Source organism: Nerophis ophidion, linkage group LG15 (assembly GCF_033978795.1).
Source record: "Nerophis ophidion isolate RoL-2023_Sa linkage group LG15, RoL_Noph_v1.0, whole genome shotgun sequence".
Classification (NCBI taxonomy): Eukaryota; Metazoa; Chordata; class Actinopteri; order Syngnathiformes; family Syngnathidae; genus Nerophis; species Nerophis ophidion.
The window spans coordinates 51,570,602-51,583,846 of NC_084625.1; the positions used below are offsets into that span (position 1 = coordinate 51,570,602).

Genomic DNA, 13,245 nt, shown 5'->3' on the forward strand with positions numbered 1-13,245 from the left:
GACCTAGCCAAACTTCATTGGGGTGGTTAACTTCCTGTTAGCTCAGCTAACTTCCTGTGGGCGTGGCTAACTTCCCAGTAGCCTGAGAAGGGCCTATCTGCAGCCAGACACTTCAAGACACGCCCACAAGGGAAGTGGACACGCCCCCAGTGGTAAAATAATGGTACAACTCACCAGAAATGACAAAAGAAAACCTCCCACCTTCTAAACATTTTTTATAAAAAAACGAGTACCATGCAAGAAAATATAAATGTACATACCCTGATCATTTTTATTTGATTTATTTAGCGTTATCCTTCGCACATGTCATGTTCCTTTGAATAAAAAACTCCAAAAAAACAAACAAACACTGGGTTTGTAACAAGATGGTTGACACAACACAGCATGGTTGTTATTTTGGTTGTCTTGCTTTGTCTGTGGATTATATTCAACAACCACACTCAACACAACCAAAAACCTGACATACTTTCAGCAGTATTTGGAAAAATGTATTTCTGATTTCCATACCATACTGCTCAACAGCCTATACACTTCCAGTATCCATCACCCCTGTGCCTACCTCTCCCAACCTCGCACCTCTCCCAGATGGCACATTCCAGATGGCACCTCTTTCAAGATGGCACCACCAACCTCACTTCCACATATTCAGATGCCTCTTCCTTGAGCAACTCTTCAAGATGGCACCCTCCTTCCCTCCATATTCCAACAACCTCATTCCCAAACATATTCCACCAACCCTCATTCCCAAAATATTCCCACAACCCTCATTCCCCACCAACATCATCCAAATGCACCTCATTCCACAACCCACATTCAACAACAACTCTTCACAACTCATCCCAACACATCTTCAACAAACACATCATTCCCACACATCTTCAGAAGCAAAATCTTCCCAAAATCATCCCTTCCACACCCTCATTCCTGCAACCATTCAAGACACCTCTTCATTGGCACATCTTCAAGATGCCATATCCGCACCACTTCATGTGGCACCTCTTCCTGTGCACCTCTTCAAGATGCACCTCTTCATGTGCACTTCTTTAAGATGACCCCTCTTCCTGTGCCACCTCTCAAGACCTATCTCCTACACCTTCTTGCACCACAACCCTCTTTCCCCTCAACAATATCCAAGACATCTCCCAAACCTCTTCTTGGGCAACCTCTTCCTGTGCCCTCTTCAATATGCACCACTTCATGTGCCCCTCTCACCATCTTCCTGCACCATCAAGATGGCAACGCTTCTTGTGCCACCTCTTCCTGTGCACCTCTTCCTTGGCACATCTCCTTGCACCTCATACTGTGCACCATCTTCAAGATGGCAGCCTCTTTGTGCCACCTTCTTCCTGTGGCACCTCTTCAAGATGACACCTCTTTTTGTGCCACCTCTTCCTGTGGCACCTCTTCAAGATGACACCTCTTTTTGTGGCACCTCTTCCTGTGCCACCTCTTCCCGTGGCACCTCTTCAATATGGCGCCTCTTCCTGTGCCACCTCTTCAAGAAGGCACCTTTTCAAGATGGCACCTCTTCAAGATGGCACCTCTTCCTCTGCCACCTCTTCAAGATGGCACCTCTTCCTCTGCCACCTCTTCCTGTAGCACCTCTTCAAGATGGCACCTCTTCCTCTGCCACCTCCTCAAGATGGCACCTCTTCCTCTGCCACCTCTTCAAAATGGCACCTCTTCCTCTGCCACCTCTTCAAGATGGCACCGCTTCCTGTGGCACCTCTTCAATATGGCGCCACTTCCTGTGCCACCTCTTCAAGAAGGCACCTTTTCAAGATGGCACCTCTTCAAGATGGCACCTCTTCCTGTAGCACCTCTTCAAGATGGCACCTCTTCCTCTGCCACCTCCTCAAGATGGCACCTCTTCCTCTGCCACCTCTTCAAGATGGAAACTCTTCCTGCAACACATATATTTACACAGTGTGGTTCCTGGCGGCAAACAAGGAAATAGACAAAGGCGTGAGGCTTGGATCCCACTCTGCAGGTGTTTATATGATCATGTGACCTTCATAAATTAGAGCAAATACAGTAGAAAAGTACTAAAGGCACTGTCAGAAGCATGAAGAAGGACTTGGATCATGTTGAGGACTCACCCTGTCTGCCGCTTCATTTAGTTCTGATTTTAATTTGAAAACTCCCCCCGCACAAAAAAAACAACAACATTTATTTTCCAGAAAATGATAAATACATTATTAATAAATTGGTCTCAACACCAGCATCCGATTGTAAAAATGAAAATAGAAAATAAAAATTTCATCTAAATTATCTGTACATGTTTCCTGTATTGACCTTTGTACACAGTGCCCCCTAGTGGTGGTTCTACAGTGTCACTGCAGCTCCTGAGAAAAAGTCCAAACCTCCTGACGCGCCCCGAAGACCGGAGGGCCCGCGGCGCTCCTCAGAGTCCGCCTCCCGGAGAGAAGAAGTCCACGCCCCCTGGCGCGGGTCCACGGGACCATCACGCCTCCGAGTACGAGCTCTGCACGGTCAGTTTGTCCTTCTTCAGCTTGACGCCGTCCACCAGTTCGAAGTTGTAGTTCTCCAGGGCCGACAAGTTCCTCTCCGACATGCCGCCGTGGGAGCAGGCGCAGTAGAGCACCACGCCGCAGATGGCGCCCAGGAAGACGCCCAGGGCGGACATGGCGATGATGGTGATGAGGATGGGGTCCAGGGTCTTCAGCATGTTGCCCGCCCCGCTGATCTGGTTGGTCTCCACGAAGTCCGGGTACTCGGTGATCTCCTCCACTGGAAGAAAGGGGAGGAGGAACATCTGGTCATTCAAAACTAAAAAAAACCCCTTCCTTGCATACGAGGAGTATCAGAAAAAGTACAAGAGAAGCGAGGTGAGAGTTGTGGCTACAAAACCCAAAACCGGTGAAGCTGTCACGTTATGTAAATGGTAAACAAAAATAGAATACTTATATTCAATTCAATAAGCTGCAAAGACAAGATATTTAATATTCCAATTCATAAATTTTGTTATTTTTTGCAAATATTAGCTCATTTGGAATGTGATGCCTGTTTCAAAAAAAGCTGGCACGAGTGGCAAAAAAGACTAAGAAAGTTGAGGGATGCTCGTCAAACACTTAATTGGAACATCCCACGGGTGAACGGGCTAATTGGGAACAGGTGGGTGCCGAGATTGGGTATAAAAGCAGCTCAGTCGTTCACCAATAAGGACGGGCGAGGGTCCCCATTTTGTCAGAAAATACTTGCGCAAATTTTTTAAGTACGACATTTTTCAACCAGGTAAACACTTATTCGGAACATCCCACGGGTGAATAGACTAATTGGGAACAGGTGGGTGCCATGATTGGGTATAAAAGCATATCAGTCGTTTACCAACAAGGACGGGGCAAGGGTCCCCACTTTATCAGAAAATACTTGCGCAAATTGTTTAAGAACGACATTTCTCAACCAGGTAAACACTTATTTGGAACATCCCACGGGTGAACGGGCTAATTGGGAACAGGTGGGTGCCACGATTGGGTATAAAAGCATATCAGTCATTTACCAACAAGGACGGGGCAAGGGTCCCCACTTTATCAGAAAATACTTGCGCAAATTGTTTAAGTACGACATTTTTCAACCAGGTAAACACTTATTTGGAACATCCCACGGGTGAACGGGCTAATTGGGAACAGGTGGGTGCCAAAATTGGGTATAAAAGCAGCTCAGTCGTTCACAAATAAGGACGGGGCGAGGGTCCCCACTTTGTCAGAAAATACTTGCGCAAATTGTTTAAGAACGACATTTCTCAACCAGGTAAACACTTATTTGGAACATCCCACGGGTGAACGGGCTAATTGGGAACAGGTGGGTGCCACGATTGGGTATAAAAGCAGATCAGTCGTTCAACAACAAGGACGGGGCGAGGGTCCCCACTTTATCAGAAAATGCTTGCGCAAATTGTTTAAGAACGACATTTCTCAACCAGCTAAACATTTATTTGGAACATCCCACGGGTGAACAGGCTAATTGGGAACAGTTGGGTGCCATGATTGGGTATAAAAGCAGCTCAGTCGTTCACCAACAAGGACGGGGCGAGGGTCCCCACTTTGTCAGAAAATACTTGCGCAAATTGTTTAAGAACGACATTTCTCAACAAGGTAAACACTTATTTGGAACATCCCACGGGTGAACAGCTGATTGGGAAAAGGTGGGTGCCAAGATTGGGTATAAAAGCAGATCACTCGTTCAACAACAAGGACGGGGCGAGGGTCCCCACTTTGTCAGAAAATGCTCGCGCAATTTAAGAACAACATTTCCTCAACCAGCTATTGCAAGGAATTAAGGGATTTCACCATCTACGCTCCGTAATATCATAAAAAGCTTCAGAGAATCTGGAGAAATCACGATGACATTACGGACCTTGGATCTCCCAGGCGGTACTGCATCAAAAAGCCACATCAGTGTGTAATGGATATCACCACATGGGCTCAGGAACGCTTCAGAAAACCCACTGTTTGTAACTACAGTTGGTCGCTACATCTGTAAGTGCAAGTTAAAACTCTACGATGTAAAGCCAAAGCCGTTTATCAACAACACCCAGAAATGCCCGCCGGCTTCGCTGGGCCCTGAGCTCATCAAAGATGGACTGATGCAAAGTGGAAAACTGTTCTGTGGTCTGACGAGTCCACATTTCAAATTGTTTTTGGAAACTGGACGTCGTGGAAAAGAACCATCCGGATTGTTCTAGGCACAAAGTGTAAAAGGCCAGAATTTGTGATGGTATGGGGGTGCATTAGTGCCCAAGGCATGGGTAACTTACACATCTGTAAAGGCACCATTAATGCTGAAAGGTCCATACAGGTTTTGGAGCAACATATGTTGTTATCATGGACGCCCCTGCTTATTTCAGCAAGACGATGCCAAGCCAGGGGTTACAACAGCGTGGCTTCATCTGCTTGTAAAACCAGCAATGTCACAGAAAAAAAAAAGAACCAGCATTTTTTTAGAGGCAGAATAGTACCATTTATGATTAATTAGTACCGGTATAGCGTGGAGGCCTACTATATATTTAATAATGAGGTTTGTTCTATACTATTTCAAAACATAATCCCTGGATCCACCCTAGAAGTTCTACATAATAAGAATAAAATACTTACTGATCTCATTAAAGTTGTCCTCGGGCAGCATAGTCTCAGTGGGAACATCTGGATCTGTCCACCCAGGAAACAATGATTGATATGATTTTAGTGATCTGAACGCAGGACTGTGTTGGGTTCCTGATCTCACCTTTACAGTCCGTGGCGCTGAGGCCATTGAGGACCTTGACGTCGTCCACAGCGATGTCTCCCCAGCTCTTCCTCTCCACCAAGCCTTCGATCACCACCTGGGACAGGAAGTGCATCTTTTAGGCGTTGATTCACAAAGCATGTCTGGGTAAACGCCATTTAATCAACAACACCCGGAAGCGCTTCGCTGGGCCCGAGCTCATCTAAGACAATCTGATGCAAAGTGGAATTGTGGGAAAGTGTTCTGCGGTCTGACGAGTACGCATTTCAAAAAGCGACATAAGTGTGTAAAGGATATCACCACTTGTGCTCAGGAACGCTTTAGAAAAAACACTGTCAGTGAAGTGGATTATATTTATATGGCGCTTTTCTCAAGTGACTCAAAGCGCTTTACATTGTGAAACCCAATATCTGTGTGCATGGCACTGGGAGCAGGTGGGTAAAGTGTCTTGCCCAAGGACACAACGGCAGTGACTCGGATGGTGCAAGCGGGGATCAAACCTGCAACCCTCACGTTGCTGGCACGGCCACTCTACTACCAACCGAGCTATACCGCCCCAGTAACTACAGATGTTCGCTACATTTGTTATAGCAAGTTAAAACTCTACTTTGCAAAGCCAAAGCCATTTATCAACAACACCCAGAAACGCCCGCTGGCTTTGCTGGGCCCCGAGCTCATCTAAGATGGACTGATGCAAAGTGGAAAAGTGTTCTGTGGTCTGAGGAGTTCACATTTCAAATTGTTTTTGGAAACTGTGGACGTTGTGGAAAAGAACCATCCGGATTGTTCCAGGCACAAAGTGTAAAAGCCCAGAATTTGTGATGGTCTGGGGGTGTATTAGTGCCCAAGGCATGGGTAACTTACACATCTGTGAAGGCACCATTAATGCTGAAAGGTACATACAGGTTTTGGAGTGACACATGTTGCCGTCCAAGCAACGTTATCATTGACGCCCCTGCTTATTTCAGCAAAATGATGCGTAGTAAAAGAGAGCGGGTACTACAGGGGGTCCTGTACCTGGTAGGGCTTGTTTGTGCGCGGCACCAGGACCCGGCCTTCCCTCCAGCGGTTGCCCTGGTGACCGTTGACGGTCCAGAGCAGGATGTCGGCGGGCCCGTCAGCCGTCTGCCGGCGCTGCTTGACGTGCAGCATGCCGATGTGCGAGCCGAACATGTGATACCAGAAGGACACGCACAGGTCCGCCTGCGGGGGCGCCACCTGCGGGCTGACCAGCCGGGCCACCTTCGTCTCCTGGAGACCCGTCGCTGAGGTGAAGATGAAGTTTCCTGAGCCACCTGTTGGAAAGAAATCCACTGTAATGATACCAAGTACAAGGCCTACACCTGACATCCACTGTATTGATACCAAATACAAGGCCTACACCAGACATCCACTGTATTGATACCAAGTACAAGACCTACACCTGACATCCACTGTAATGATACCAAGTACAAGACCTACACCCGACATCCACTGTACTGATACCAAGTATAAGAACTACACCTGACATCCACTATAATGATACCAAGTACAATACCTACATCTGACATCCACTATAATGATACCAAGTACAAGACCTACACCTGACATCCACTGTAATGATACCAAGTACAAGACCTACACCTGACATCCACTGTAATGATACCAAGTACAAGACCTACACCTGACATCCACTGTAATGATACCAAGTACAAGACCTACACCTGACATCCACTGTAATGATACCAAGTACAAGACCTACACCTGACATCCACTGTAATGATACCAAGTACAGGACCTACATCTGACATCCACTGTATTGATACCAAGTACAAGACCTACACCTGACATCCACTGTAATGATACCAAGTACAAGACCTACACCTGACATCCACTGCAATGATACCAAGTACAAGACCTACACCTGACATCCACTGTAATGATACCAAGTACAAGACCTACACCTGACATCCACTCTAATGATACCAAGTACAAGACCTACACCTGACATCCACTGTAATGATACCAAGTACAAGACCTACACCTGACATCCACTGTATTGATACCAAGTACAAGACCTACACCTGACATCCACTGTATTGATACCAAGTACAAGGCCTACACCTGACATCCACTGTAATGATACCAAGTATAAGACCTACACCTGACATCCACTGTATTGATACCAAGTACAAGGCCTACACCTGACATCCACTGTATTGATACCAAGTACAAGGCCTACACCTGACATCCACTGTATTGATACCAAGTACAAGGCCTACACCTGACATCCACTGTAATGATACCAAGTATAAGACCTACACCTGACATCCACTGTAATGATACCAAGTGCAGAACCTACATCTGACATCCACTGTAATGATACCAAGTACAAGACCTACACCTGACATCCACTGTAATGATACCAAGTACAGAACCTACACCTGACATCCACTGTAATGATACCAAGTACAAGACCTACACCTGACATCCACTGTAATGATACCAAGTACACGACCTACACCTGACATCCACTGTGATGATACCAAGTACAAGAGCGTATCTAGTCGATACTACTATGATTATATCGATATTTTTTAGCATCACAACATATTTTTTCCTTTTTAAAAATTCACATTATGTTTCTAAACGAAACGTAATATCGTCTTCATGAGCGTGCATCCATTCGGAAGGACTCTATCACACAAGAAGAATTTTAGCAAACACTGTGACGCGGCTGCGGCCCAGCAGTAGCAAAAAGGCCCACAAAGTCCACTGCAGAGGACGCAGGTTCCCAAGCGGCCTGCATAGTGGCGAAAGTGGCCCACCTGTATGGTCCATGTTGGGTCCGGTGTTGAGGGTGGGTGTGCCGCTGGACTGGATCTGCCAGCGAGAGTTGGTGTCCTCTGAAGTCCACCTGCAGAAAGACGGGTCGTTGGCCCAGCCGAAATCACAGGCAAACCACCTAAAATCTGCAAAAAACAAAACAAAAACGGTTGCAATCAGTCACCAGTTGACTTTTGTTTACCACCAACTTTTTTTTTGTTAGCCATCCACAAGCTTCTGCTTCAGTTTTTGACCACTCCTCTTGACAAAATTGGTGCAGTTCAGCTACATTTGTTGGTTTTCCGGCATGGACTTGTTTCTTCAGCATTGTCCACACGTTTAAGTCAGGCCATTCTAAAACCTTCATTCTAGCCTGTTTTGGACATTCCTCTACCACTTTTGACGTGTGTTTGGGGTCATTGTCCTGTTGGACAAATTATTCTCTGCATTTGACACATCACCCTTGATCACCCCCTGGGAGGTGAGGGGAGCAGTGAGCAGCAGTGGTGCCGCGCCCGGGAATCATTTATGATGATTTAACCCCAAATTCCAACCCTTAAAGCTGAGTGCCAAGCAGGGAGGTAATGGGTACTACTTTTATAGTCTTTGGTATGACTCGGCCGGGATTCGAACTCACGACATTAACCAATAGGCCAATTAGTAGTGTTGGATCACCCAACTGCGCCCTGAAGTACCTCCAAAATCCTGAAAATCACTATTATGTTAGATCCACAATGGACTGGACTCTCACTATTATGTTAGATCCACAATGGACTGGACTCTCACTATTATGCTAGATCCACTATGGACTGGACTCTCACTATTATGTTAGATCCACTATGGACTGGACTCTCACTATTATGCTAGATCCACTATGGACTGGACTCTCACTATTATGTTAGATCCACTATGGACTGGACTCTCACTATATTATGTTAGATCCACTATGGACTGGACTCTCTCTATTACATTAGATCCACTATGGACTGGACTCTCACTATATTATGTTAGATCCACTATGGACTGGACTCTCACTATTATGTTAGATCCACTATGGACTGGACTCTCACTATATTATGTTAGATCCACTATGGACTGGACTCTCACTATTACATTAGATCCACTATGGACTGGACTCTCACTATATTATGTTAGATCCACTATGGACTGGACTCTCACTATTATGTTAGATCCACTATGGACTGGACTCTCACATGATTATGTTAGATCCACTATGGACTGGGCACTCACTATTATGTTAGATCCACTACGGACTGGACTCTCACACTGATATGTTAGATCAACTATGGACTGGACTCTCACTATTATGTTAGATCCACTATGGACTGGACTCTCACATGATTATGTTAGATCCACTATGGACTGGACTCTCACTATATTATGTTAGATCCACTATAGACTGGACTCTCACTATTATGTTAGATCCACTATGGACTGGGCACTCACTATTATGTTAGATCCACTATGGACTGGACTCACACTATTATGTTAGATCCACTATGGACTGGACTCTCACACTGATATGTTAGATCCACTATGGACTGGACTCTCACTATTATGTTAGATCCACTGTGGACTGGGCTCTCACTATTATGTTAGATCCACTATGGACTGGACTTTCACACTTTTATGTTAGATCCACTATGGACTGGACTCTCACTATATTATGTTAGATCCACTATAGACTGGACTCTCACTATTATGTTAGATCCACTATGGACTGGGCACTCACTATTATGTTAGATCCACTATGGACTGGACTCTCACATGATTATGTTAGATCCACTATGGACTGGACTCTCACTATATTATGTTAGATCCACTATAGACTGGACTCTCACTATTATGTTAGATCCACTATGGACTGGGCACTCACTATTATGTTAGATCCACTATGGACTGGACTCACACTATTATGTTAGATCCACTATGGACTGGACTCTCACACTGATATGTTAGATCCACTATGGACTGGACTCTCACATGATTATGTTAGATCCACTATGGACTGGACTCTCACTATTATGTTAGATCCACTATGGACTGGACTTTCACACTTTTATGTTAGATCCACTATGGACTGGACTCTCAGACTATTATGTTAGATCCACTATGGACTGGACTCTCACAAAATCCTGAAGATTTTGGAGGTACCGTATTTCTTTGAATTGCCGCCGGGGCGCTAATTCATTTAAAACCTCTTCTCACTCCGGCGTTTCCCAAAGGAATGCGGTAAATTTAGGCCTGCGCTTATAAATTTGAGTGTGATGTAAGGATACCATCATTAAAAGTACATTTAATAAAAAAACTTTATTATGGTCTTCCCTTTACTTATAAATGAAGTTCATGCGCAGCTCCTTCTGATCAAAAGCATCGATAACTTGTTTATAGAAGTCTTCCTTATCTTTCTTCAGTTTTAAAAGTCTCTCTGTCTCGATGGAGATCTTCCTTTATTACCTCCTGCTTCCATTGAAAGTCCAGTTTAGAAAACGGTTTTATTTTAGATATGTAATCCTCCATGTTAAAAGTGCAAGCGAGAGGAAAAAATAAACTCTTGCTGCTTGTCGTCACTTCTTCTGCAGCCGAGTAGTCGCAAGAAGGATCACTAGCGCCCTCTACCACCAGGAGGCGGGAGTCACTTAATGACTCATATTTGACACCTAAAGCTATGGTATATTAATAAAACATAGCTGCTTACTGTTATATTTAGCATATTCAATAGCTTGGACCTTAAATCCTACTGAATAGCTCTTAATCTTCTTCCCTTTATGCGATTTGAAATGATTGAAACTAGCCTCCTCCATTTTGAAAATGATGACAGGTGAATTGTCACTCGTGACGTGACGAGTTTGACCCGGTGGAAATTCTAGACATGCGCTAATAAAAATAATATTTTGTGAAACGAGTTTGACCCGATCTGCCTGATCCGGGTATGTAGTATGCGCTTACCATATTTCTGGGTATTGTGGCCAAACATCTCCATTTTTTGTTTCATCCGACATCACATGGACATAGATAAGACCTTCTGGAGGAAAGTTCTGTGGTCGGAAGGAACAAAAATTGAACTTTTTGGCCACAATACCCAGCAATATGTTTGGAGGAGAAAAGCTCCTTTAATCCCAGGAACACCATGCCTACCGTCAAGCATAGTGGTGGTAGTATTAAGCTCTGGGCCTGTTTTGCTGCCAATGGAACTGCTGCTTTACAGAGAGTAAATGGGACAAAGAAAAACCTCCAGATTCTTCCGGACAAGCTAAAATAATCAGTTTGGGGGTTGGGTCTTGGGCACAAAGTTGGGTGTTCCAACAGGACAATGAGCCCAAAAATGTGGTAAAGGAACTGGTAAATCAGGCTCGAATGAAGGTTTTAGAATGGCCTTTTTCCAAAGTCGTGACTTAATAAACACGTGGACAATGCTGAAGAAACAAGTCCAACACATTTAGCTGAACGGCACTAATTTTGTCAAGAGGAGTGGTCAACAATTCAACCCGTGTGATGTACAGTACTGTAAGGAGGTGTGTTTGACGTCAACTCCAACTCAAGTGGGGGCCCCATTTGGGGGGCCACATTGTAAAAATCACATTTTACTTGCAGTGTAAACAAACATCCATGTTCTATTGCTTATTCCCTTTTTGGGGTTTAGTGTGTGAATGTTGTCTGTATATCTATGTTGGCCCTGCGATGAGGTGGCGACTTGTCCAGGGTGTACACCGGCTTCCGCCCGATTGTAGCCAGCTGTGTAAACAGTCAGCTGGAAAAGACCAGATCTCCAAAAAGGCCTGCAGTGTTAAACCTTGTTAGTGAGGGTGCAGTGTCATCTGTTTGATGGCCACCAGAGGGCAGCAGACCTCTTTGCAAAAACTGGGTTGTCAGGTCTTAAAGACAAAGGGCCAACTTTGAGGTGACAACATGCACACATGTATGAATGGCTGAGAGAGCAAAGAGTCTTGATGAGGGACAAAAGGGTTCAGGACACGGCGTCCATTTGAAAGAGAAACTTTCTTTACCCTCAGAGACTTGTGGATTTTAATGAGAGTGGGGACTTGTGCCTTATGGTAATAATGGGGGGGGAGGGGGGGGGGGGCGTCACAACAATGGTGTTCTCCATCAGAACATGTCGCACCATGAGAAAAGACTCCACAGAGGCCAGGGAAGTGTGTGTGTGTGTGTGTTTTCTGGTAATGCTGACTTAGTGGGGACCTCGCTCTGTTTACACAGTCACCTTTAGGGGACCTCTGACTGTGGACTGGACTCTCACTATTATGTTAGATCCACTATGGACTGGACTCTCACTATAATGATGTTAGATCCACTATGGACTGGACTCTCACTATTATGTTAGATCCACTATGGACTGGACTCTCACACTATTATGCTAGATCCACTATGGACTGGACTCTCACTATATTATGTTAGATCCACTATGGACTGGACTCTCACTATTACATTAGATCCACTATGGACTGGACTCTCACTATTATGTTAGAACCACTATGGACTGGACTCTCACTATTATGTTAGAACCACTAAGGACTGGACTCTCACTATTATGTTAGATCCACTATGGACTGGACTCCCACTATAATGTTAGATCCACTATGGACTGGACTCTCACTATTATGTTAGATCCACTATGGACTGGACTCTCACACTATTATGCTAGATCCACTATGGACTGGACTCTCACTATATTATGTTAGATCCACTATGGACTGGACTCTCACTATTACATTAGATCCACTATGGACTGGACTCTCACTATTATGTTAGAACCACTATGGACTGGACTCTCACTATTATGTTAGATCCACTATGGACTGGACTCTCGCACTATTATGTAGATCCACTATGGACTGGACTCTCACTATTATGTTAGATCCACTATGGACTGGACTCTCACACTATTATGTTAGATCCACTATGGACTGGACTCTCACTATTATGTTAGATCCACTATGGACTGGACTCTCACTATTATGTTAGATCCACTATGGACTGGACTCTCACTATTATGTTAGATCCACTATGGACTGGGCTATCACAATATTATGTTGGATCCACTATGGACTGGAATCTAACAATATTATGTTAGGTCCTTTCCAAGGTTTCTCATAGTCATTCACTTTGGCATCCCACTGGGTTGTGAGTTTTTACCTTGCCCTTTTGTGGGATCAG

The 13,245-nt window shown here is 44.8% G+C and overlaps 1 protein-coding gene across 2 annotated transcripts in view; it reads right to left on the minus strand.

Moving 5' to 3' along the window:
• Positions 1–1,966: 1,966 nt before the first annotated feature.
• Positions 1,967–13,245, minus strand: part of nrp1a (neuropilin 1a) — a 165,087-nt gene continuing 153,808 nt past the window's right edge. For both annotated transcript variants that reach the window (XM_061922361.1, XM_061922360.1), the window contains exons 14-18: positions 8,052–8,195; positions 6,262–6,539; positions 5,245–5,341; positions 5,115–5,168; positions 1,967–2,751 (exon numbers count right to left, since the gene is read on the minus strand). In XM_061922361.1, the coding sequence (XP_061778345.1) occupies positions 2,465–2,751; positions 5,115–5,168; positions 5,245–5,341; positions 6,262–6,539; positions 8,052–8,195 (860 nt within the window). In that variant the 3' untranslated portion in view covers positions 1,967–2,464. The remainder of the gene's footprint in view (positions 2,752–5,114; positions 5,169–5,244; positions 5,342–6,261; positions 6,540–8,051; positions 8,196–13,245) is intronic.